The 26,691-nt window shown below is 45.9% G+C and overlaps 1 protein-coding gene across 4 annotated transcripts in view; it reads left to right on the top strand.

The window, feature by feature from the left end:
* The window catches only part of VDAC1 (voltage dependent anion channel 1), a 34,587-nt gene extending 8,142 nt beyond the window's left edge, over positions 1–26,445 (top strand). For 2 of the 4 annotated variants that reach the window (XM_032157912.2, XM_032157910.2), the window contains exons 2-9: positions 3,794–3,866; positions 4,455–4,504; positions 5,657–5,809; positions 5,904–5,956; positions 16,183–16,410; positions 22,322–22,472; positions 24,506–24,563; positions 25,496–26,445. In XM_032157912.2, coding sequence (XP_032013803.1) covers positions 3,800–3,866; positions 4,455–4,504; positions 5,657–5,809; positions 5,904–5,956; positions 16,183–16,410; positions 22,322–22,472; positions 24,506–24,563; positions 25,496–25,587 — 852 coding nt within the window. In that variant the 5' untranslated portion in view covers positions 3,794–3,799 and the 3' untranslated portion in view covers positions 25,588–26,445. The remainder of the gene's footprint in view (positions 1–3,793; positions 3,867–4,454; positions 4,505–5,656; positions 5,810–5,903; positions 5,957–16,182; positions 16,411–22,321; positions 22,473–24,505; positions 24,564–25,495) is intronic. The other 2 variants (XM_032157913.2, XM_032157911.2) reach the window with 1 other exon arrangement.
* Positions 26,446–26,691: the final 246 nt, after the last annotated feature.

Here is a 26,691-nt window from a genome sequence, read left to right as displayed (position 1 = left end):
GAGTTCCTATTGTCAGATTCCAAGTTTCTACTTTTTTCCCCACTGCTAAATAATACTTTGATGCTCATTGCTCATTCACTCATCAAACACATTTACATTGAATGCCTATTATGTGCCAGGGCTTAGCATCTTTATATACATAACTTTTTCCATATTTTGGATAAATTTATGCATGACAGGCTCTGGGGTGCTTTGAGTTCAAAGGTGTGATTTGGGGGTAGGTGTATGGGGTAGGGTGGGGTGGGGGCATGGTGAGCACAGCAGCTGTCATTGCCATGCAGCTGATGAGCCAAGAAGGATGTGTACCCCCAAGACAGAGGTTACGTAAGTATTATGCAGACTGTGCTGGGTGATAGATACACTATCCTTCTCCTCTGAGCTTCCAGTATGGGCCGGATTTTCATTCCTCAGCTGGAATGGGGCTTGCATAATTTGTTCAAGGTCAGCCAAGGAAAGATTGGGTAGGTAGACTGGCAGGCTGTGGAGGGGAACCAGGGACTCCTGTATCCTGGTGTGACTTGCTGGTCCTTCTCAAAGTCTTCAGTGACTGCAGGCAGGTCTGCTCAGCCTGGCCCTGCCCATCCCTCTGTTTCCTACCAACCAGTGGGAACAAAGCCCCCAGGCTCTGCCCTGAAGCCATCACTCAGGCAGAGAGGCCTGTGGTTCTGTCTCCCCTAGGACGCCGTCTGACTTCTGTCTGTCCAGGGCTAGCTGCTTTGCCGATGCCAGACTGCCCTGCTTCATGCGCAGCCTCTAGAGGCTCAGCTTGTGAAGGCCCCTTGGGGGTGGATGCTGCAGAGACAGCTGTGTGTCAGCTGTGTGTCAGTAGCTAACTGTACAGACTCCGATTTGGAGCAGATCTGGGTGGAAGGAGTGACTGGGAGGGGTGGGGGCCAGGGTTCAGCCTTCAAGTCAGTGCCCTGGCAGGGTGTTAAGTGAAAGCAGGTTGCTGACTTTTCTTTCCTCCAGTCCTCGCCTTAGAAAACTAATGCAGATTATTATTTCTATCATAAAATTGTCTCTGAAATGGGTTCGAGAGCTGTGTAAAAATGGGCATTTTGAGGGTGCTGTCTGTAGCTGTAAGAAAGCTGAACTTCTCAGGGAGCGGCAGAGCTGTCTTGGGCCTTCCTTAGTTCCGTCAGATCAGTGCAGCAGGGGATGGGCCAAAGTGCACAAAAAGCAGGAGGGGAAGCTACCACTACCTGGCAGTTGGGGGCCTTTAATGAAAGGGTGAGTCATCCTTTTGCTGTCTTCGGTGGTGTCACTTCAGGCCCAGGAGTGGACTTGACTCCATTCAGCCAGTGGTTTCCGTGCGTCTTCCTTGCCAGGTGCTGTGCTGGGGAGAATGCTTACCTGGGGGCCCAGAACGGGGGAGATTATGCTTCATTGTCGGTGTTCAAGGAGATGGGGAAGAGAGCAAGACACAGATGAGAAAGCCAGCATCCAGTATGTTTACAGTGAGGCGTTGGATAAGGATGTTGTGCTGCTGGTACCAACTACATGCTTGTGTTGTGGGACCCCACAGCCCCAAAAGAGCTTGGCCGTGTCGGAGCTCCTAGAGGCCCCAGGAGGAGTCCGGTCTGCTCTTCTGAGCTCTACTGTCTGAGACCCTTGTTCTTGGGTGGTAATCTCCTTAGTGGCCTTGTACTTTAGGCTGATGTTTGCTGTGGGTGGGGTGTTTTTTGACAGGTGGCTGTGCTTGTTGGGTTTTGGGGATTAGCGATGAGAGAGGGCATTTGGGGAACATTTAATGGATGAGTGCTCTGCCTTTATCCTGAGCGGGGACCAGTCCAGATGTGAAGGCTGCTGTGTCTGGGAGGCGTCTCTTCTGTGGGGTCAGGGGAGAGTCGTGGGGAAGGCTCTGGCTCCTAAGGTCCAGGGAGGTCTTAGCTGACCCACAGATATTACCACTGGACTGCTTCTCCTCCTGCCTCCCTAGCCCCCACCCCTGGCTGAGTTTGTGGCCCCCCTGGGAGGGATAGCACTGAAGAGGGGTGCTTGGTTCACTGATGGTTTGTTAACCCTGTCGGGTGGAGAATGTTCTGGGCACTTTACTGTTATGTTCTGTGTCTGCCTGGGGTTACATTGCCTCAGCTTTCAATCCAGAGTTGTTCTCCTAGGAAGGGGTCAGGTAACGGGTATTTCTTGAGGATCTGGTGAGTGGTTTCCTGGTCTATCCTGGAGGGATGCACCTACAGGGTTAGTTTGGGAGGGAGGAACAAGTGGGGAGAGGGGAGCCCCCAGACTTGAAAGAGCCAGTGGCGACAGTGTAAAATGAACCTTCCCCCTCATCTCTCTACCCTGATACTAATGTGGGCTGACCTGTCCGTGGTTTCAGCCTGATCATGTCCAAGAAATAACACAGCAGCGACAAAAATAGGACAGAGTAAACAGCTCGCTGCTCTTCTGTCTGTGTTCTGACACAAAAGTGAGCTGGGATAAAATTAACAAAGCATCTGGAAAAAGTAAAGTAGGACCTGGATCACAACTTCACAATTTAAAATTGTAGAAGTTTATACTGTTTCTTTTACAACATGCTCAATGAGTCTGTGGTCTCCTGCAATGCCTTTGAAGTTAAAGCTTTGGCCAAGAATGCAGCTTCCATTTGTGATATTGTTCCCCTGGGATCACTTGAACCACTTTTTAGTGGGCTCCCTCCCACTCACCAGGAGCATGTCATACATGTGTTTATTTGTGTGAATATATATACATGTAACTTCAGATGGTATATATGCAGATGAATTTTGATAATTTAGGCATACTGTATTTTAAAACGAATGGAATGGTCCTTCTGGTTGAGACTAATTGATTCTGGGGATGGAGAAGGTGCAGGAGATGAGGCTTTCTCATGCATGACCCCCTCTCCTCCTGGGCAGAGCACACCATGTACAGTCCCAGATTAGGATATTAATCCTGTGTACACAGCATATACAGCATGCCAAAGCAAAGCCTTCCAGGAATGCAGTGTGGTCCTTAGGGCAAAGACTATTTGAGTTACTCTCCTTCCTTGAACACCAGGTGCTTAATAAATGTTTGTTGATTGACTTAGTGATATGTAGCAATCCCAAGTAGTCCTCTGATGGTTGGTTTTAAAAATAAAGTTACACTGGAGCTCAATAAATGTTTGTTTAAATTAATGTATTTGGAGGATGTATTTGGGTTTTTTCCATGTGAAGAGCTGCCAAACTGGTTAGGTTTTACTGTATTCTCTATGAGAAATATGAAGTGGGTTCCCATAAAGTCCAAAAGTTTTGTGAAAAGTTGGGCCCATCCTGGCATATAGTAGGTACTCCATAAATATTTGTTGAATGAATGAAATCAGAGCCACATGGAAAATGATGTTCCCATGAAAAGCTCTGATTTCTATTCGGTGCATTTAATGTCCTAGTAGCTGACATTTTGTAAGATGATATGTTTTATTGGCAACAGTCCTATAATTCAGTAAAGTCACTGGCTCATGGGAATGTGTCTTTGACAGTTTATTCATTAAGCAAATATTTCCTGACTCCTACTCTGTTCTGGGCCTGGGCTCAGTCCTGGCGATGCTGAGGAGGAGAGGTCTAAATTGTTGATCCTCTGTCAACAAAGACTCATTGAGTGTCTCAAGCTCTGGCCACAAAATGAAGGACAAGACAGCAAGGGCTTCTTGGCCCATCTGGGAGGATAAGCTAGTTGGAAGTCTTAGTGCTAGGTGATTTTTATTGGTTGCTAATTACATCTAATAATTGTTATTGATGGAAAGCGAATTTCCCTAATTACCAATGCATTTATTCTGGTGATTCTTTTATCATAGCAGAAGATGGCTGTGCCACCCACGTATGCCGATCTTGGCAAATCTGCCAGGGATGTCTTCACCAAGGGCTATGGTGAGTGTTGCAGAGAGGGGGTGCCTTTCAGCTCACAGAATGTGTTGGCATGTTTGAGACTTTACCGATAACTGTTTAGGAGACCCGGGTAGGTCAGCTGTTCTGAACTTTCACGTGAGGGAAAAAAGAAGCTTTCATTTGTGTGGCAATTGAAGCAACTTTGGTTGTGCACCCAGTTGGACAGGCTCCTGCATTGGTGCTGTCAAGTGGGTATTCTTGTTTTCTCTTCCAAGTGTGGAGCAGTCCTGTGGAAGCTGGTGCAGTGGAGCACGGCTTCTATATTTAGCCTGTGCTTAGGCACATGCCCACGAGGCCCAATGACTGTGTCTCTGCCAGCTGTCAGGCGTCTTCTTATCAGACCCTGCTGGGAGTGCAGGTGGGACCCAGGTGGGGGTGCCCCTTCTGTCTGCTGCTGTTCCATGGCAGCTGAGCTCCCCCCACAAGCAGCAGCAGAGACTGGGTGCCCTCAGCCCTTGTGGCAGGAGTGTGCTTCTTTTAAAAAAGCATTTCGAAGCAACCGTGAGGGGGGCAGAGGTGCTGTTCTCTAGTTAGTTATTTAACCTATTGACAGTTGTCTTCTTTCTTTAGGATTTGGCTTAATAAAGCTTGATTTGAAAACAAAATCTGAGAATGGATTGGTAAGTTGTCCAACCCACATGGAACATGAGTATTCATTTATTTTTATTTTATTTTATTTTATTTATTTATTTTTGAGATGGAGTTTCGCTCTTGTCGCCCAGGCTGGAGTGCAATGGCGTGACCTCAGCTCACCGCAACCTCCACCTCCTGGGTTCAAGCGGTTCTCCTGCCTCAGCCTACCGAGTAGCTGGGATTACAGGCGCCTGCCAGCATACTCGGCTAATTTTGTATTTTTAGTAGAGATGGGGTTTCTCCGTGTTGGTCAGGCTGGTCTTGAACTCCTGACTTCAAGTGATCCGCCTACCTTGGCCTCCCAAAGTGCTGGAATTACAGGCATGAGCCACCGCACCTGGCTTATTTTTATTTTTAAAAAAGATTTTAGATTCAGGGTGTACATGTGCAGGTTTGTTACATGGATGTATTGTGTAATGGTGAGGTTTGGGCTTCTAGTGTACCCATTACCCAAATAGTGACCATTATATGGAACGTGGGAATTTGTTGTAGATTAACAAATAACTGTCCTGACCTGGCCGGCAAAGCCAAAAGAAGGTACTTTTTTTTTTTTTTTTTTTATTCTGGCAGTTTGTGGTTTTCACATTCATTCCATTTTCTACATGATGAGTGGTCCAGGGGAACCATGCCAGTAGGCCCCCAGTTCAACAGCGGGTAATACTCAGAGGAGAATGGGGCAGGTCTCAGTTTTAGTTTTCCTTGTGCTTCTTATTTTCAAATTCACCTGCGTTCAACCACATAAGTGTTTTTAAAGTAATCTTAGTAGTCCCTTTTAAATTGTGTGTGCAGTAATTATTGGAAGGAAGAAGTTTTGGGTTTGAATTACTGCTGTGTCAGCTTTAGCTCAGTGCTTTTCTCTGAGCCAGGATGGAAGGGAGATGCTTTCCTGTCCAGACTGAAGAGTTACAGGGAGGAAGGAAGCTGTCTGCTGACAACAAATTCCCCATAAGATTTCTTTACATAGCAGGCTCCTTTACTCCCATCTGTACTTCAAATATCTATTTGAATTATAGAGTTAGCCTTGGCCCTCCCCCATTCAGGGTCTTGCCTCTTGCAGAAAGGCAAGTATAGTGTTTAGGAGTGAAGTGAAGCCAAGTAAGTGCTATGGTGCAGGCTGTGACTCTCTCTCTCCTTTGAAGGAATTTACAAGCTCAGGCTCAGCCAACACTGAGACCACCAAAGTGACGGGCAGTCTGGAAACCAAGTACAGATGGACTGAGTACGGCCTGACGTTTACAGAGAAATGGAACACCGACAATACACTAGGCACCGAGATTACTGTGGAAGATCAGGTAATGGCTGCTGTGAAAAGACGCGGATTTATTAATTCACATCTGCCAGCGTGCCTTGTGACTAAATCTACTGGCAAATTTGTTTTCTGTTCAGCTTGCACGTGGACTGAAGCTGACCTTCGATTCATCCTTCTCACCTAACACTGGGTAAGAGTTTCATCTGTTTTCTCTGCAAGGATGTTCTCTGATGTTGCAGATGGTGGAAGCCCTTTGTGACAAAATGTTTTGGGGGCTGACAGCACCTAAAATATGGTCTCCAAGACCTGGCGATTTAAGTCCTCTGGTTTTGATTTGGTCCCAGGGGTCGTATCCACATCTATGCACTAACAGACTATGCTATAATGAGCACTTCCTAATTCAGGATTGGTGTTTACCCAACAAACGATTTCTAAGTGCCGCCTGTGCTTGGCCCTGTGCCCATCTGGAGATCTAAGGGTGTCCAGGCCATGATTGTTACCTGCCAAGGAGCTCACTTTCTAATAGAGGATTCAGACGAGTGTTTAGCTGTGTTTTGTAATAAGATTCCGCATTTTGTTAGTGTTTTCCTAGTTTCTGCCATGGAGGTTGCAAGATTTCTGTTCAGTAATAGCCATTTCATGTGAGTTAGGCTGCTGGTGATGTAAGTGGCCATGGCTAAATGGGAGTGGGTGACATTTGGAAGCAGGGCCTAACTGGTCACTGTTGCCAGCCTCATTTCTTCAGGCGTGGAAGTCCTTCTCCCAGCTTCCTGCTTAGGGACACTGAGACCCTGTGGGTGTAACTGCAGGGTGGCTCCTGAGGCTGCACTTTCCCCAGGCCTTCTGGCCACAGATGTATTAGGTTTGTTAGTTCTTGACCCATCACTTGGCAAGATAGCATGGTAGTCTGCCTCAATTCCTGGGTGCTTTTCAAAGTGCCTAGAAGGAATTATCCGCTTTTAGAATACACCGTTGTTTTTTTCCACTCATATTGGTGGGTCTTCTAAACCTGGGGAAGATTGTTTTATATACTGATGTTAGGATCAAGGGCATGTACTGAATTTCAGTTTTTAAAAATTGTGGGCCGGGTGTGGTGGCTCATGCCTGTAATCCCAACACTTTGAGAGGCCGAGGCAGGCAGATCATCTGAGGTCGGAAGTTTGAGACCAGCCTGACCAACGTGGAGAAACCCTGTCTCTACTAAACATAAAAATTAGCTGCCCATGGTGGGCGCATGCCTGTAATCCCAGCTACTTGGGAGGCTGAGGCAGGAGAATCGCTTGAACCTGGGAGGCAGAGGTTGTGGTGAGCCGAGGTGGTGCCATTGCACTGAACCCTGGGCAAGAAGAGCGAAACTCCATCTCAAAAAAAAAAAAAAGAGTCGGATGCAGTGACTTATGCCTGTAATCCCAGCACTTTGGGAGGCTGAGATGGGTGGATAGTTTGAGGTCAGGAGTTTGAGACCAGCCTGGGCAACATGGCAAAACCCCATCTCTAATAAAAATATAAAAATTAGCCAGGCATGGTGGTGCGTGCCTGTAGTCCCAGATACTCGGGATGCTGAGGCACGAGAATCGCTTGAACCCAGGAGACAGAGGTTGCAGAGAGCTGAGATTGCACCACTGCACTCCAGCCTGGGCTACAGAGAGAGACTCTGTCTCCAAAAAAAAAAAAAAAAATTGTGGTAAGATATACATATAAAACTTAACATCTTTAAGTGTGTAGTTAAATGGCACTATGAATTTTCCAGTTTTGCCATTTCATTTTTTTTTTTTTCTTCCTTTTTTCCTTTCCAACAGATACTTATTAGAGGGAGGATCTACCAAGTGCAGACCTGTGCTGGGTGTGCAGTGCACACAAGTGATTGGGCACACAGGGTTCCTACCCTCTGGAGATGTCTTCTTATAGCCTGGCTATAGATGATCTGAAGAGACCATTGTTACGGGGCTGATTTACTCTCATTCCTCTTCGCTGCTGTAGTTTCTCCTGCAAGAGCACTGCCTTTTTGCAGTGCTGTGCACTCTCCCCCCAGGAACTCTGCCATGGTATCAGGGAGTGGTTATCCAGAAAGATCCTGGGATAGGATGAGGGGCTGGAGGATGTGCCCACATGCTTGAGTTTGCTGCCTGGGACTTTGCCTGCTGTCCTGGGATAGCACACTTTGGAATTTGTAGGCGATTTCCTTCCCATGACCTTAGGGAGCTTTGCAGAGGTCTCCAGGCCCTGCAGTATAAAACACAAAGGAAAGTTTTTTGTTTTTTTGTTTTTTGGGTTGAGGGGGACGGAGTCTTGCTCTGTCACCCAGGCGGGAGAGCAGTGGTGTGATCTCAGCTCACTGCAACCTCCTCCTCCCGGGTTCAAGTGATTCTTCTGCCTCAGCCTCACAAGTAGCTGGGACTACAGACACGGGCCACCATGCCTGGCTAATTTTTGTATTTTTAGTGGAGACGGGGGTTTCACCATATTGGCCAGGCTGGTCTTGAACTTCTGACCTCGTGATCCGCCTGCCTCGGCCTCCCAAAGTGCTGAGCAGATTCATGTGTTTCTCCTGCCTCAGCCTCCCGAGTAGCTGGGATCACAGGAATGCACCACCATACCCAGCTAATTTTGTATTTTTAATAGAGGCAGGGTCTCTCCATGTTGGTCAGGCTGGTCTTGAACTCCTGACCTCAGGTGATCTGCCCACCTCAGCCTCCTAAAGTGCTGGGTTTACAGGCGTGAGCCACCACACCCGCCCTTTTTTTTTAAATTTACTTTTTATTTCAAAATAATTTTATACTTAGAAAAAAATGTGGTAAAAATAGTATGCAGAGTTCTCCTGTGTTCTTCACCCAGCTCCTAATGTTAATGGCTTACGTAACTATAATGATCAGAATCAGTAAGTTAATGTTGATATCATATAGTTAATCTGTTGTCACAATGACGTCTTTTTTTCTGATCTGTGATCCAGTTCAGTTTCCTAAATTGCATCTAATTGTTAAGTCTTTTCTAATCTGGAATATTTTCTGACTCTGACACTTTTGAAAAAGAGTGGCCAATTATTTTGTTAAGATGTCCCTCCCTCAGTTTGGATTTGTCTGATGCTTCCTTATGATTAAATTTAGGTTATGCATTTTTGGCAACTGTGGAAGTTGTTGTGTTATATTCTTCTCAGCACCTGATGTTAGGAAGAATATATCAGTAGGCCTCATTTTTGGTGATCAGTTTTGAAGTGGTGTCTGCCAACTCTCTTCACTGTAAAGTTACTATTTTTCTCTTTGCAATTAGTAAGTATCTTGTGGGTAGACACTTTGAGATTATGCAGGTATTCTATTTCTCATCATACTTTTGCTCACAAATAGTAACATCCATTGGTGATTCTTGCCTGCAACAGTTACGCTTGGCAAATGGTGACTGGAGTGCAGTGGTGCGATCCTGGCTGACTGCAATCTCTGCCTCCTGGGCTCCAGCAGTGCTCCTTCCTCAGCCTCCCAAGTAGCTGGGACCACAGGTGTGTGCCACCAAGCCCAACTAATTTTTGTATTTTTAGTAGAGATGAGGTTTCACCAGGCTGGCCAGGCTGGTCTAGAACTCCTGAGCTCAAGCGATCCACCCGTCTCAGCCTCCCAAATTGTTGGGATTACAGGCGTGAGCTACCACACCCGGCTACAAATGGTGATTTTCTTTTCTTTTTTGTGTTTTTGAGATGGGGTCTCACTGTCACCCAGGCTGGAGTGCAGTGGTGTGATCTCGGCTCATTGCAACCTCTGCCTCCCCGGCTCAAGGGATCCTCCCTCCTCGGCCTCCCCAGTAGCTGGGACTACAGGTGCCTGCCACCACCCCTGGCTGATTTTTATATTTTTGATAGAGACAGTGTTTCACCATGTTGCTCAGTCTGGTCTCGAACTCCTGAGCTCAAGTGATCTGCCCCCCACCTTGGCCCCCCAAAATTCTGGGATTACAGGTGTGAGCCACCACACCTGGCCTCAAATGGTAATTTTCTATTGCCATCCTTCCTTCACTTGTTAATTGGTATTCTACTGTAAGGAAGAGCTATTCCTTCTTCCCCATGTATTTATTTAATCAATTATTTATTTATATTAGTATAGATGCATGGACATTTACTCTATGGGCTATAATCCACAGTGTCATTTATTTTGTTGCTCAAGTTGTCCCAGATAGGGGCTTTGGGACAATACCTTCTGTGTGCTTTTTGACAAACGTCTGTCGTTTTTCAGAGCATGTCTTTATTTCTGGTTTTAGAAAGTGTACCACGCTCATCTAGTACTTGTTTTTCCCCAGTCCTGCTATCTGCCATTTCTCCAAGGAGCCTTGGTTCTTTATGTTGGAGAATGATATTTAGAAACTAAGATTGTGGGCCTGGCGTGGGGGCTCATGCCTGCAATCTTAGCACTTTGGGATGCCGAGGCAGGTGGATCACGAGGTCAGGTGTTTGAGACCAGCCTGGCGAAAGCTTGTCTTTACTAAAAATACAAAAATTAGCTGGGCGTAGTGGCACGCACCTGTAATCCCAGCTACTCAGGAGGCCGAGGCAGGAGAATCGCTTGAACCCGGGAGGTGGAGGTTGCAGCAAGCCGAGATGGTACCATTGCACTCCAATGAGGGCGACAGAGCAAGACTCCGTCTCAAAAAAAAAAAACAAAAAAAAAAAACACACTAAAATTTTGGGTGCTAGTTGTACATATTGCTACTGGGTATTTGAGGAAAGTTCTGGTGATGCATCATGGAGATTAGAAATGAAAGCTGGCTTTCCAAAGTGACTGAGGGTACAGCCTGGGAAAACACCTGGCTCCCAGGAGGAGTGGAGTGTAGACCACATCTGGATGAGGCCACAGACCTCAATAAGGACCAGCACCCACACTGAGTATCCACCACAAATAAAGCTTGCTTGTTAACCACAAATCAGTCAGGCCTCTCTTGGGTGCTTGTCAAATTAGCACTACTGTTGAAAGAGCTTAAAAATAAATCCCAATAATATCTGAAAGAGGAAGACTCCACAGACATGGTGTGTAGTGTTAGAAAGAGACCTGGAGAGAAGCCTGAGCCACTCCCAAGCACGGCCCTTTCTCTTGGGGATCGTGCGCCCTGGCCAGAATCCAGTGAGACAGTGGGTGGGGGTGCCATGTAAACTGGTGCAGGTGGTGCACACCACTGGTCAGAGGCCCTGCCATAGGCATCATAGTTTGTGAACATCAGCAGCTTTTTATTAAAAATTGAAAAAGGAGGTGGTTAGAAGATGCCTGATTTTATATTTCTTTTTCCCTTTCTAAATGTCAGCCTCTCAATAGCTGTCTAATCATCAGTCATCTCAACCACCCTGGTGCCAATCACATACTTGGCTGAAACCCAGGCTTCTTTCCCCAAAGAGCAGGCAGATGAAGCTAGGTTTCTTTTTCTTTTTTCTTGAGACATCTCGCTCTGTCGCTCAGGCTGGAGTGCAGTGACGTGATTTCAGCTCACTGCAACCTCCACCTCCCGGGTTCAAGCAATTCTCGTGCCTCAGCCTCCTGAATAGCTGGGATTACAGGCACATGCCACCATGTCCTGCTAATTTTTGTATTTTTAGTAGAGACAGGGTTTTTCCATGTTGGCCAGGCTGGTCTCCAACTCCTGACCTCAAGTGATCCACCCTCCTTGGAGTGCTGGGATTACAGATGTGAGCCACTGCACCTGACCAGTTTTGGATTTTTCTTATTGAGAGATAATTTGGTTGTTACTCCTTTCCTTCAAACCTTGCCAAAATGTACAGAAGTAACTTGAACAAAGTTGAGGTTAAGTTTCATTGTCACTTGTTCTGTTGGTGAGCAGGTCTGTGCACACCTACCCCTAACTGCTGAGGGAGCTGAGCGGCCAAAGAAAGAGACTGACAAATCCAGTTTATCAGAAAGAAACATTTAATAGAGACTTACAAATAGAAGCGATGTCTCAAGCAGCCAAGAGACAGTGGATCCCTGCATTCATCCTCCAGAAAGTATTCTTTATATAGCAAGCTTTTAGAGTAAAGACATGTGCATGTCTTAGACCATCTTGCAGAAAACTCTTGCAAACTTGTGACCAAAGGGAGGTTAGATAAGCATCTTTACTTTTTAAATTTTTATTTATTTTTTGAGACGGTCTCACTCTGTCACCCGGGCTGGAATGCAGAGGCATGATCTTGGCTCATTGCAACCTCTGCCATTGAGCCAATCCAGCGATTCTTCTGCCTCAGCCTCCTGAGTGTCTGGGACTACAGGTGTGCGCCACCACACCCAGCTAATTTTTGTATTTTTAGTAGAGATGGAGTTTTGCCATATTGGCCAGGCTGGTCTTGAACTCCTGACCTCAAGTGATCCACCTGCCTTGGCCTCTAAAAGTGTTGGGATTACAGGTGTGAGCCACTGTGCCCGGCTGGCATTGTTTCTTTTATGGGATTGTCTATGATGCATTCCTTGGTTGTCATGGATGTATTAGGCTGTTCTTGCATTGTTCTAAAGAAATACCTGGGCAGGCAAGGTGGCTCACGCCTGTAATCCCAGCATTTTCGGAGGCTGAGGCAGGCAGATTGCTTGAGCCCAGGAGTTGGAGACCAGCCTAGGTAACATGGTGAAACCCCATCTACAAACACGTGTACACACACACACACACACACTGGTAACATGGTGAAACCCCATCTACAAACACATACACACACACACTAGCTGGTCATTGTGGTGAGTGCCTATAGTCTTGTCCTTGCATTGCTCTAAAGAAATACCTGGCCAGGTGAGGTGGCTCACACCTGTAATGCCAGCATTTTGGGAGGCTAAGGCAGGCAGATTGCTTGAGCCCAGGAGTTGGAGACCAGCCTAGGCAACACGGTTAAACCCCGTCTACACACATGTACACACACACTAGCTGGGCCTGGTGGTGTGCACCTATAGTCAGTTCCAGCTACCTGGGAGGCTGAGGTGGGAGGATCACCTGAGCTCAGGAGGTAGGGGCTGTAGTGAGCCATGATCGCACCACTGCACTCTTGCCTGGACAACAGAGTGAGACCTTGTCTCAAAAAAAGAAAAAAATACCTGAGGATAGGTAATTTATGAAGAAAAGAGGTTCAATTGGCTCATGGTTCTGCAGTCTGTACAAGCAGAGCCCAGGCATCTGCTCGGCTTCTGGGAAGGCGTCAGGAAGCTTTTAGTCATGGTGATTGATGAAGCAGGAGCAGGCACATCACATGGCAAGAGCAGGAGCAAGAGAGAGAGAGTGGTGGGGAGGTGCCACACGCAAACAACCAGATCTCATAACTCATTATTGTGAGGACAGCACCAATCCATGAGGGATCCGCCCCCATGATCTAATCAGCACCCAGCAGGTCCAATATTGGGGACTGCATTTCAACATGAGATTTAGAGGGTACAGCATCCAAACAGTATCAGTGGTGGTTTTGCTTCAAGATGGTGTCACTCTTGCCATGGAACAGGCTATTTTCCTACATCACTTGGGAGGGGTGCTGGCCTTATTTTCAACTGTGACCTCTAAAATTCTTGTCTCATTGAGAATTTGGAATGTTTAACCTTTATTTTTTTTAATGAGAAATCTGAAACATACAAAAATATACAGAAAAATATGTTTAACCCTCATTCTATTCCTATTACACAGCTTTGATAGTTACCAACCTGTGGCCAATCATGTTTTATTTATACAGCCATAAATATAACACTCCTCCACACACATATTATTTTAAGTAAATAACAGCACTTAATTTCAGCTGTAAATATTTTGTTATGTATCTTTAAATGGCAAGAATCCATTTTAAAGGAGCATAACCATGATATTATTATTATATTGAAAAAAGTTGATCATTTCTTTTTTTTTTTTTTTTTTAAAGATGGAGTTTCACTCTTGTTGCCCAGGCTGGAGTGCAATGGTGCAATCTCAGCTCACACGACCTCTGCCTCCTGGGTTCAAGTGATTCTCCTGCCTCAGCCTCCTGAGTAGCTGGGATTACAGGCATGGGCCGCCACACCCGGCTAATTTTGTATTTTTAGTAGAGACGGGATTTCTCCGTGTTGGTCAGGATGCTCTCGAACTCCCGACCTCAGGTGATCCGCCTGCCCGGGCCTCCCAAAGTGCTGGGATTACAGGCATGAGCCACTGCACCCAGTGGATCATTTCTTAATATTGTCAAATCTCTAGTCTGTTCAAATTTACATGATTGTTTCATGATTTTTTTTTTTTTTTTTTGAGACTAAGTTTTATTCTTGTTACCCAGGCTGGAGTGCAGTGGCACGATCTTGGCTCACTGCAGCCTCCACCTCCTGGCTTCAAGCGATTCTCCTGCCTCAGCCTCCCGAGTAGATGAGATTACGGGCGTGCGCCACCACGCCCAGCTAATTTTTGCATTTTTAGTAGAGATGGGGTTTTGCCATGTTGGCCAGGCTGGCCTTGAACTCCTAATCTCAGGTGATCCACCCGCCTCAGCCTCCCAAAGTGTTGGGATTATAGGCGTAAGCCACCGCACCTGGCTTTTTGCTGTTTTTAAAATAACAGGTTGGTTCTCTAGTCTCTAAAGATGACAGCTATGTGATTTGAGTGTTGTTATAATAATTTTTTTTTTTTTTTTTTGAGACGGAGTCTCGCTCTGTCACCCAGGCTGGAGTGCAGTGGCGCGATCTCAGCTCACTGCAAGCTCCGCCTCCCAGGTTCACACCATTCTCCTGCCTCAGCCTCTCCGAGTAGCTGGGACTACAGGCACCCGCCACCACGCCCGGCTAATTTTTTTTTGTATTTTTAGTAGAGACCGGGTTTCACCATGGTCTCGATCTCCTGACCTCGTGATCCGCCCGCCTCAGCCTCCCAAAGTGCTGGGATTACAAGCGTGAGCCACCGCGCCCGGCGAGACGGAGTCTTACTCCGTCGCCCAAGCTGGAGTGCAGTGGCGCGATCTCGGCTCACTGCAACCTCTGCCTCCCGGGTTCAAGCATTTCTCCTGCCTCAGCCTCCTGAGTAGCTGGGATTACACATGCCCACCACCACGCCCAGATAATTTTTGTTATTTTTAGTAGAGACGGTGTTTCACCATGTTGGCTACACTGGTCTCGAACTTCTGACCTCGTGATCCACCCGCCTCAGCCTCCCAAAATGCTGGAATTACTGGCATGAGCCACTGCGCCTGGCCCCGAGTGCCATTATAATGCCTAGAATAAACATACTGTTTAATATGTTTCAGCCTATTGCTGATATTTTTCATATTGAGGTTCACATTGCTCCATTGTCGAAGCCCTTGGGAGCCTCTTCAGGTTACCTTGTAAGTCCCTTTGGCTCCACCCCAGTAGTCTTCAGTAGCTTTGATAGATGTTTTAGGTCACTGTGTACATTTCCTGCCTAAGATCTATAGTCGGCTATTTCTCCAAGGAGCACTAGTTCCATTTAGGAGGAAATGGTCTAGGTGCTGAGGATGAAGTGTTAATCTCAATGTGAATAAAGCTAGAAGTGAACAGTGCTGTGTAGTCCTTGAGGCTCTGAGCGGATCCGGTTCCTCCTGTGGTCTCTGCTGAGAATGCAGCTTCCTGTGGGAGATGTCAATCTTGTAACTGAATGATAGAAACAATCAGATAAAAATGGTCCATGTTTTATTTGTTCGATGTGATCTTGTTCTCCAGTGTGTACTTTTGGTAAAAGACATGGTAATAATAGGTCTGCAGGTGACACTATTCACCTGCTTTTCCTAAGAGATGCTGGGTCTTGAGGAACAGGCAGTAGAGACGCTGAACTGCCTATAGACTCACATCTGGTATCATCAGGTTGGACCTGGGGTACTGTCTGGCTAACTAACACTTCCTGGCCCCCATGACTGCAGAGTTCCAGGTTCTACATCAGTACCCGGTTCTCTGAAATATGTACTCATTGGGGTCTCATGAATATGGAATTGAAATCCATTTTACTGTTGTATTCACTTAGAAGGAACATAGCCTTTGTTTCCTTACTTAATCGTGTGAGCCACAGAGTAAGAAGATAACCGTCTCTTTAAAAGCTGCTATTTAGGTAGCTGCCTTCATGACAGATAAATCTTTTCCACAGGTTTGGAAAATATCAAAGATGCATCTGTTTCATAATTACATGGTGGCTTTCTACCTAATGAATGCCTGTGTAGGCTGCTACATTAAGCATACAGAGAGTATAGGAGAAGAAAGTTACTTCGTATTTATTTTTCAGGCTTTTCCTGTCTGTGTTCTCACTTCATTAGTGTGGGGTTTCTGCAGACTGGGTCCCCATGGAAGAGAGGTTGTGTCCTGCTCATTGTGGTACGGCAGTGGCTTAAGGGAGAACTGGAGCCCTGACTTCACCCCCACTCCACTCCCTTTATTTGACCTGGGATTAAAAAAAAAAAAAAAAAAAGACAACTTGCATTTCAAGGTGACTTAGCTTCTGATCTTAATACAACTTCTTTTCCTTCAGGAAAAAAAATGCTAAAATCAAGACAGGGTACAAGCGGGAGCACATTAATCTGGGCTGCGACATGGATTTCGACATTGCTGGGCCTTCCATCCGGGGTGCTCTGGTGCTGGGTTACGAGGGCTGGCTGGCTGGCTACCAGATGAATTTTGAGACTGCAAAATCCCGAGTGACCCAGAGCAACTTTGCAGTTGGCTACAAGACTGATGAATTCCAGCTTCACACTAATGTGTAAGTGTACATGGGGGCAGCAGTGGGAGGGGTTGGGTTGGAGTGTGTGTGGTAAGGGGATTGCTTTTCACTATTTTTTTTTTAAAGAAAGCCCAGTTTTTAACCACTGTAAAGTGAGTTTGCTGGCATTAGATGAGCCACATGGCCTGCTGCTATCTTTTGTTTCCCACCTACTCATTTCCTGGAGTGTCTTAGATCCTTTCCACTCTATGAACAGTAAATATTGCCACAGATACACAAAGTGGCTGATTAATTACAGCAGGGACATGGTGTCAGTCCAGAGCGTGTCCCTTCCTTGCAGTTTTTGTTTTAGTTAACAAAACAGCTCTCTTTGTCTTTTTTTAATTTATTTTTTATTTTTAATTTTTTTTTGCACACAAAACAATAAACATTTTCTAAAAGTACATACAAACAAAAAGATGCATATCAAACATATTAGGAAGGTTGCACATGGGAAGGCAGGGAATAGAAATGGGGGGTGGGAATTAAAGAAAATAAATGAGAGAAGGACTTTGTATGGATCAATGATAATAACTCAATCCTCTATTTGACAAAAAAGAAGGAGAAGGAAGAAGAAGAAAAAGAAAGTGGGATAAAGGATCAGAAAGGGAGGAAAATAGAAAAAGTTAGAGTATGACTCCAGGGTAGACCTGTTTTGTTGTCGCTTCGTTGGTTGGTTGGTTTGTCAGTTGTATTTTTCATATGTTTCGCCATGTTGGCCAGGCAGGTCTCGAACTCCCAGCCTCAAGTGATCAACCCGCCTTGGCCTTCCAGAGTACTGGGACTACAGGCGTGAGCCACCATGCCCAGCCCCCACATTGCTTCTGGCCTCTGGTAGACCTCCCAGCCGGGCAGAGGCGCTCCCCACATCCCAGACGGGGCGGCAGGGCAGAGGCGCTCCTCACTTCCCAGACGGGGAGGCCGGGCGGAGGCGCTCCTCACTTCCCAGAAGGGGCGGCCGGGCAGAGGCCCTCCTCACATCCCAGAAGGGGCGGCCGCGCAGAGGCGCTCCTCACTTCTTCCTAGACAGAGCAGCCGGGCAGAGGTGCTCCTCACTTCCCAGACGGGGTGGCCGGGCAGAGGCTGCAATCCCAGCACCCGGGGAGGCCAAGTGGGAGGCGGAGGCTGCAGCGAGCCAAGACCACGCCACCGCGCTCCAGCCCAGGCAACACCGAGCACCGAGTGCGCGAGCCTCCGTCTGCAGTTCCAGCACCTCGGGAGGCTGAGGCGGGCAGACCACTGGAGGTCAGGAGCTGGAGACTAGGCTGGCCGACGTGGCGAAACCGCGCCTCCAGCCAAAGGAGAAAAAGGAGGGAGGAGCGGTGGCGCGCGCCGGCAATCTCAGGCAGCCCGCAGGCCAGGGCAGGAGCATCACGGGAGCCGGAGGCGGGGAGTCTCCAGTGAGCCGAGTGTACTCCAGCCTGCGCCACAGAGGGAAGAAAAGAAAGAAAGAAAAAGAAGGAAAGAAGGAAAGAGAAAGAAAGGAGAAAGAAAAGGAGGAAGAAAAGGAGGGAAGGAGGGAAGGGAAGGCAGGGAAGGCAGGCAGGCAGGCAGGCACAGCTCTCTTTCTCTGTCTAATGCCTGAGGATTAGTCTGCTGGGCTTGATGACATGTAGACATGGTACACAAATTTAGGAGCTGATTATCTCAGTTACAAAGTATGTTCTCTGTACAATGAAGCATGTAAAAGTAACTATTGGACAGTATGGTGAAGGGAAACAGTGATTATAGGTTAGGAGAGAGCCCCTTGAGAATTGAAGTAGATTGATGATTTAGGTTAAGGGAAACACATTTCATTCATGAATCTTGTTTTATCCGTAAACCTTGTTTTATTTAGTTTCATGAGGAATTAACCTGTGACAGGCACAAGTTGGGTGCAGTTACCATGTTTATTTCTTTCCACTAGAGGTCACTAAAGAAGTAACTTCTTAAATTTAAGACAAATCAATGATATTAATGTGTAAACTAATATTTCCATTAATAAATTTTTTTGAGGAATTTTTATCATTAATTTGGAATCTGTTACAGCTAAAAACTCACAGGAAAACTATAGAAATGGACAATCTAGTTGTTGGCAGGGGGCGGGGAGGGTATGACTACAAAGTGGTGACTGAGGGAGTTTGGGGGAGGGAACTGTTCTATATTCTGACTGTGGTCATGGTTACATTAATCTGTGTACGTGTGTTAAAATTCATAAAAATATATACCAAGAAAATATCCATTTTGGCCGGGCGTCATGGCTCACGCCTGTAATCTCAGCACTTTGGGAGGCCGAGGTGGGTGGATCACGAGGTCAGAAGTTCAAGACCAGCCTGGTCAAGAAGGTGAAACCCCATCTCTACTAAAAATACAAAAAATAGCTGGGCGTGGTGGCGGCGCCCGTACTCCCAGCTACTTGGGAGACTGAGGCAGGAGAATCGCTTGAACCTGGGAGGTGGAGGTTGCAGTGAGCTGAGATCACACCACTGCACTCCAGCCTGGGCAACAGAGCAAGACTCCGTCCCAAAAAGTCCCCCCAAAAAAAAAAAAAAAAAAGAAAATATCAATTTTATTGTACGTTTAATTAAGAAAAGGTGAAACATACAAAAAAGCTATAGGAAACATACCACATGCATAGAAATATTTTTGAATGTAGAATTCTGATTAGCATGGGAAGTGTTTTCCCTGGTTTGAAATTGGGCATTGGCACCAATTCTTCGGCACCAATTCTAGGAGGAACAATGGCTGTTAGCCATTTCCCCCATATATCTGAGCTTCAGCATTTTAAATAAGCAACAAGTGGGTATGATTTATTTTTGGAACCAGCATGAAGGCAGCTGACACAACTCATCTGGGTTGCCCTGGTGCTTGCAGGGGCCCAGATGCATAACAGAAATTCTTTGTGCTTCATATAGATGAATTTGAACAGTTGCACCTGTTTGTTTATTTATTTATTATTTTTTGGTGACAGGGTCTTGCTGTCTCACCCAGGCTGGAATGCAGTGGCATGATCTCTGCAGCCTCCACCTCCTGGGATTAAGTGATACTCCCACCTCAGCCTTGCAAGTAGCTGGGACTACAGGTGCATGCCACCACACCTGGCTAATTTTTGTATTTTTTGTAGAGGCAGGATTTCACCATGTTGCCCAGGATGTTCTTGAACTCATGAGCTCAAGCGATCTGCCCGCCTTGGCCTCCCAAAGTGCTGGGATTACAGGCATGAGCCACTGCATCTGGCTTCTGTTTATGGTTTTGAAAGCTCTGTACAGGAAGGCAGTATTGTGTTTCTGGTTTTAGGATATCCTGAAAAGTCTGGTCTTTTTAAAAACATGTAAGCCCAAGAAACTTCCCCATTTGAATATATTACTAAAGTCTTTCAAAAATCTGTTATTTTTGACAGGTTGCTGTTTTATTGTAGCATACTTGGGCTGTCTACAGAAGACAGGATTCTCTGTGAATCAGGCAGTGCTTGGGTCTCCCTGTACTTTCTGGAAGCATAATGTCTGTCTTGCTGAATTTCTTGGGGAAACGAAAATTTACAATGTGTGGCTCATACATGTAATCCCAGCTACTTGGGAGGCTGAGGCGGGAGGATCACTTGAGGCCAGGAGTTTGGGACCAGCCTGGGCAACATGGAAATACTCTGTCTCTAATAAATTTTTTAAAAATTAGCTGGGCATGGTGGCAACATGCCTGTGATCACTTGAGCCCAGGAGTTTGAGGTTACAGTGAGCTATGATTTTGCCACTGCTCTCCAGCCTGGGAAACAGAGCAAGATCCCATCTTGAGGAAAAAAAAAAAAAGAAAATTTAGAATGTATTCTCTGATTTAGGGAGAGTGTTTTGTGAAGACTAGAGTTTTTGTTCTTAGGTCCTGAAGTCCTTTGCTGGATTCCAAAGTACATGGGCTCTGACTCACAGTTACCAATGCCATTTCCACTGGAAATGCCCACAATGATGAGGCAGAACTCAGACACTGATTTTATGTTAAAGATGTTCGAGAGGGTCTAGGCAGGCTTGAAGACCATCTCATGCAAGGAGGATGGCCATTCCTTTTTAAAAAATTGCAGCATTAAAATTTTTCTCAATTTTTTTAATCAAAGGAGTCTGAACCCATGGTTGTAAAATCAAACAGTACAGATGGGCTTATGAAAAGCAGTGATTCCAGCCTGCCTCAGCCTGCTCATCCCAGCTCCCCGGTGGCAGCCACTTTAACTGTTTTTGTTTTCTGTGGTTCCCTCCGTGGAGAAGGTTGCTTCTGACCAGGCACCAGTATGCACTGTGCGTATAAACAACAATCTGAAAGCAGTAATGAGAGAGTCTATGATCTGTGCAGATCCCAGCCCGACAGAGGACAAAGTGTAGACTCAGTTCTTCGTATGCTTTTTTAGGGGTGGCAGTGACTGCAGAGTTTGTATAGGCTGTTCAGCTGGGTGGCGCAGACGTTCAAATTCTGAGAGCTTAAGCAGGGTCCCAAAAAGAGGAAGAGGAGAATTTGAATGACTGAAGAAGGGAAAGGGATATTCCCAGCAACTGGAGTCATTCAGTGTGTTTGTAAGAGAGGAGGGAGCTTGGCCAGCTGGGGTTTCATTCTGAATGTTTTTGAAAGAGGGAGACATTTTGTGATGTAGCAAAAAGCTCCCTTTCAAATCCTGCCGGGCTTAGATGTTGCAGCGTGGGTGAGGAGTATGTACAGGTGGACGAGATGAATTGTGGATTAAGCTCTTTTGAAGTGCCGCTCCTCCAAGAGGCTGGGTCAGTGCCAGCTGTATCTCCCCAGCAGTGGCTGCAGCAGGTTGTGCCAAGGGCTCTAACTTGCCTTCTGAGGCATATGTGCAGCCCCACCTTTCTTGCCATTTCTGGCTGTGTTCTCTTCTCATTTTCTTCTCTTTCCATACCATTTTTTATTTTTACTTTTATTTTTTGAGCCAGAGTCTCACTCTGTCGCCCAGACTGGAGTGCAGTGGTGAGATCTCAGCTCACTGCAACCTGTGCCTCCTGGGTTCAGACGATTCTCCTGCCTCACCCTCCCAGGTTGCTGGGATTACAGGCACCCGCCACCATGCCCAGCTAATTTTTATGTTTTTAGTAGAGACAGGGTTTCATCATGTTAGCCAGGCTGGTCTCAAACTCCTGACCTCAAATGATCTGCCCGCCTTGGCCTCCCAAAGTGCTGGGATTATAGCATGAGCCACTGCATCCGGACTTCCATGCCATTTTTCTGGTAGAATCATTTATAAAAGTAATAACATCAGTAGCAGTAAAAATAAATCACTCAGAATCTCAGTGCTCTACTTGCTTCTTCTTTTTTTTCCCTTATAGAGACAGGATCTCGCTCTGTTGCCCAGGCTACATCCTGGGCTCAAGCAGTCCTCCTGCCTCGGCCTCCCAAAATGCTAGGATTACAGGCGTGAGTCACCACGTACCCCCTCTCCCCTGGCTTTTTGTTTGAGACAATGTCTTGCTCTGTCGCCCAGGCTGGAGTGCAGTGGCGCGATCTCAGCTCACTGCAACCTCTGCCTCCCAGGTTCAAGTGATTCTCCTGCCTCAGCCTCTTGAGTAGCTGGGATTACAGGCGTGTGGCACCAGCCCGGCCAATTTTTGTATTTTTAGTAGAAACAAGGTTTCACCATGTTAGCCAGGCTGGTCTCAAGCCCCTGACCTCAAGTGATCTGCCCATCTCGGCCTCCCAAAGTGCTGGGATTACAGGTGTGAGCCACTGTGCCTGGCCAGGTGCCTGTTCTATACTTATCAGACTTCCTGTAATTTAGTACCTGTTTTGTGAAATTTGGTGAACTTCTGACTTCTCTTAATACCAGTATTGGTTCAGTCCATTTCTGGCATCCCTGTCGTCTGGGAGACTTGGGTGGATCTGTCTGGGCTGCAGCTCACCTCGCTGGGAAGCTCAGCATCTGTGCTGTGCTTGTTTGCAGGAATGACGGGACAGAGTTTGGCGGCTCCATTTACCAGAAAGTGAACAAGAAGTTGGAGACCGCTGTCAATCTTGCCTGGACAGCAGGAAACAGTAACACACGTTTCGGAATAGCAGCCAAGTATCAGATTGACCCTGACGCCTGCTTCTCGGTGGGTATCTGTGGAATCACGCATCTCACAGGCAGGCCCATCTGCTCTTTATGTTGGAATCCTTCAGGTTTGCTGGAGTGCTGTGCTTCAACTTACTCAAAGTGAGAGATGCTGCTGGGTGCCGTGGCTCATGCCTGTAATCCCTGCACTTGGGAGGCCAAGGCAGGCAGATCACTTGAGGTCAGGAGTCTGAAACCAGCCTCGCCAACATGGTGAAACCCTGTCTCTACTAAAAATACAAAAATTAGCCAGGCGTGGTGGCGTGTGCCTGTAATCCCAGCTACTCGGGAGGCTGAGGCAGGAGAATTGCTTGAACCGGGGAGGCAGAGGTTGCAGTGAGCCGAGATCGTGTCACTGCACTCTAGCCTGGGTGACAGAGTGAGACTGTATCTCAAAAAAAAAAAAAAGACTCCGTCTCAAAAAACAAACAAAATGAGAGATGTTCTCACTTTGAAAAGAGTTCCAAATGAGTACAGTGATCATACTACTAATACTTCTTATGGGTACCAGGCACTGTGCAGAGCCTTTTATGTAGATTACTGTGTTTAATCCCATTTGAAATAGGTGCTCTGTTTTTTTAATCATCTCTGGGTTTTTTTTATTTTTTGTTTTTTGAAACAAGGTCTTGCTTAGTTGCCCAGGTTGGATGCAGTGGTGTAATTACAGCTCACTGCAGCCTCATCCTCCTGTGCTCAAGTAATCCTGCCACCTCAGCCTCCCAAATAGCTGGGACTATAGGCACACCACCATGCCTGGCTAATTAAAAAAAAAAGTTTTTGGTAGAGACAATGACTCGCTCTGTTGCCTGGGCTGGTCTCAAACTCCTGGGCTCAAGCTGTCCTCCCACCTCAACCTCCCAAATGTTGGGATTACAGGCATGAGCCACCATGCCTGGCCAATCATCTCTGTTTTTTTTTTTTTTTTTTTTTGAGACGGAGTCTCCCTCTGTTGCCCAGGCTGGAGTGCAGTGGCACGATCTCAGCTCACTGCACAACCTCCATCCCCCAGGTTCAAGTGATTCTCCTGCCTCACCCTCCCATGTAGCTGGGACCACAGGCGCCCACCACCACACCTGGCTAATTTTTGTATTTTTAGTATAGACGGGGTTTCACCATGTTGGTCAGGCTGGTCTTGAACTCCTGACCTCAGGTGATCTGCCTGCCTCGGCCTCCCAAAATGCTGGAATTACAGGCATGAGCCATGGCGCCCGGCCAGTCATCTCTGTTTTTATAAATGAGGAACTAGAAGCTTAGAGAGGTGAGTAACTTGCTTAAAGGTATACAGCAGGAAAGTGCTGGGAACTGGATTTGAGCCAGCCTGGCTTACTGTTGAGCCTCTTCCATTAATACCAGTTCCTGTTCTATAATGCGGACTGTTAAAAGGGGCACTCTGAAATCTAGGGTTCTAATTGATAATCCCCCCCGCCTCACTTTTCATTCTCCTTTTCAGCTCCTGCATAGCATATTAAGAAATCAATAGTCAGTTGGCATCTTACAGAGTCTCTGGCATTGCTCACAGGCCCTTGAACTACTTCACAGTTTTTGCAGTAAATCCTATTGGGCTCATTTCTGTTGTCACAGGGCACTAGGAGGCTGTATCTCTTTGGGGTGAAATGAGGGAATCTCATGTTGCAGAATGGTGTCTGTACTGGTTTGTGTAATTTATGGACAGCCCTTTTTAAGTCTCCTAAACTAGAACCGAATTTGGCTCCCTTAACAGCAAGCACTTAAAAACAAGAGAAAAGGAGCCTCATTATTTATATGAGCAAAAGGACACTGGCCCCTAAGAGGCCTTCCTTCTCTGCTTTGTTCTTATGAGGGGTGTCAGATCTCAGCACACCATTTGAACAGGAAAGTATGCACCTAAAATTGATGTATTTTATATTGAATTTAATGAATCTCATGAACAAGATGGTCATAAAAAATTTTGATTCTAAAGTCCAAGGTTGGTTGACTAAAAAGCTCTAATTTTGGAGATGGAAGTGCAAAGTATTATACTTAATGTTTTCTCTGTTTTGTCATTTCCTTGATTAGGCTAAAGTGAACAACTCCAGCCTGATAGGTTTAGGATACACTCAGACTCTAAAGCCAGGTATGTGTTGCTTGTGTGTGAAATCGGTTCTTTATCTTAAAAAAAATTGTGGTGCTGGTTTGCTGATTTATGTCATTGCTTATAAAATGTTCATATAATACAGTGGGTATATATAAATGGATATATGTAAAGTATAATTAAATGTTTATAAAGGAGTATGGGGTCGTTATAAAACATTTGGAGAATATGAGATGTAGCAAGCAGGAGGAAAAAGGCTGAGGCTAACATATGCTTAGCTATTTTCTTCCATCCTTTTTTCCAGTGTGCACATAATGCTTGATACTTATTTCTGGCAGATTCTCAAAACTAACTTATAAATCAGCCCCACTGTAAAAAGACAAATAGGAAAAGTGGTTTGCAGGTTTCCTCTGCACAGCTGGCCAGGCCAGTCCACGGTGTATTATAGTTCTAGCGTGTAACCACCTTTGAACCCTGGAAATCTAAGATTACCAGCTACTCCCTGAATCAGGTTATTCCAGGGAATGTCAGTTTGTTGTGTGCATCTGTGGATGTACATGCACACTACACGTGTGTGTACACTATGAACATAAACATGTAAGACCTTAGGTTGGATTCAGGATTGAGGGATTGAGGTTTCATTTAAAGGGATGATTGCCAAAGAAGCTTACTGCATGCTACCAGTGCTAGAGACTAATTGTACCAGGGGAACAGTGAGAGGAAAAAGGAAAGTGGGGTTCCAGAAGTAGATTTGGGTAGGCTGTCTTGGCGGTGGGATAATTATAGTTGTTTTATAAGCCCACTGTAGGATACCTGTTGGGTCAGATGGTGCTAAGTAACAAGGATTGAAGGGCCATGTAGTTTGGACCCTGCTGATAATACCTGGAACAGGTTCTGAATTTGCTGTTCATCTTTCTTGTCATTTCTTTCCACCATTCCTCCTCCTTTCCTATCCCTCATTTTTCTCCCTGCAGGTATCAAACTGACACTGTCAGCTCTTCTGGATGGCAAGAACGTCAATGCTGGTGGCCACAAGCTTGGTCTAGGACTGGAATTTCAAGCATAAATGAATACTGTACAATTGTTTAATTTTAAAATATTTTGCAGCATAGCTACCTTCAGAATTTAGTGTATCTTTTAATGTTGTATGTCTGGGATGCAAGTATTGCTAAATATGTTAGCCCTCCAGGTTAAAGTTGATTCAGCTTTAAGATGTTACCCTTCCAGAGGTACAGAAGAAACCCATTTCCAAAAAAGGTCCTTTCAGTGGTAGACTCGGGGAGAACTTGGTGGCCCCTTTGAGATGCCAGGTTTCTTTTTTATCTAGAAATGGCTGCAAGTGGAAGCTGATAATATGTAGGCACTTTGTAAATTCATATTGAGTAAATGAATGAAATTGTGATTTCCTGAGAATCGAACCTTGGTTTCCTAACCCTAATTGATGAGAGGCTCGCTGCTTGATGGTGTGTACAAACTCACCTGAATGGGACTTTTTTAGACAGATCTTCATGACCTGTTCCCACCCCAGTTCATCATCATCTCTTTTACACCAAAAGGTCTGCAGGGTGTGGTCACTGTTTCTTTTGTGCCATTTTGGGGTGGAGAAGGTGGATGTGATGAAGCCAATAATTCAGGACTTACTCCTTCTTGTGTTGTGTTTTTTTTTTGCCCTTGCACCAGAGTATGAAATAGCTTCCAGGAGCTCCAGCTATAAGCTTGGAAGTGTCTGTGTGATTGTAATCACATGGTGACAACACTCAGAATCTAAATTGGACTTCTGTTGTATTCTCACCACTCAATTTGTTTTTTAGCAGTTTAATGGGTACATTTTAGAGTCTTCCATTTTGTTGGAATTAGATCCTCCCCTTCAAATGCTGTAATTAACAACACTTAAAAAAAACTTGAATAAAATATTGAAACCTCATCCTCCTTCTGTTGTCTTTATTAATAAAATATAAACAGGGCATTTGTTTAGATTTGTTTTCTGTCTTCATGCTCTGTGTATGTATTATATGTTACTCGTTTTCACTTGCTGTACAACAGATTACCACAAATTTAGCAGCTTAAAACAACACTCATTATTTCATAGTTCTGCAGGTCAAAGCGAGGCAGGTGTGCATGCCTGCCTGGGCTCTGCTTAGCTTCTCACAATGCTGGAATTAGGGTGGCG

Source organism: Hylobates moloch, unplaced genomic scaffold (genome assembly GCF_009828535.3).
Source record: "Hylobates moloch isolate HMO894 unplaced genomic scaffold, HMol_V3 SCAFFOLD_6, whole genome shotgun sequence".
NCBI lineage: Eukaryota > Metazoa > Chordata > Mammalia > Primates > Hylobatidae > Hylobates > Hylobates moloch.
This window is presented reverse-complemented; position numbering and strand designations above follow the sequence as displayed.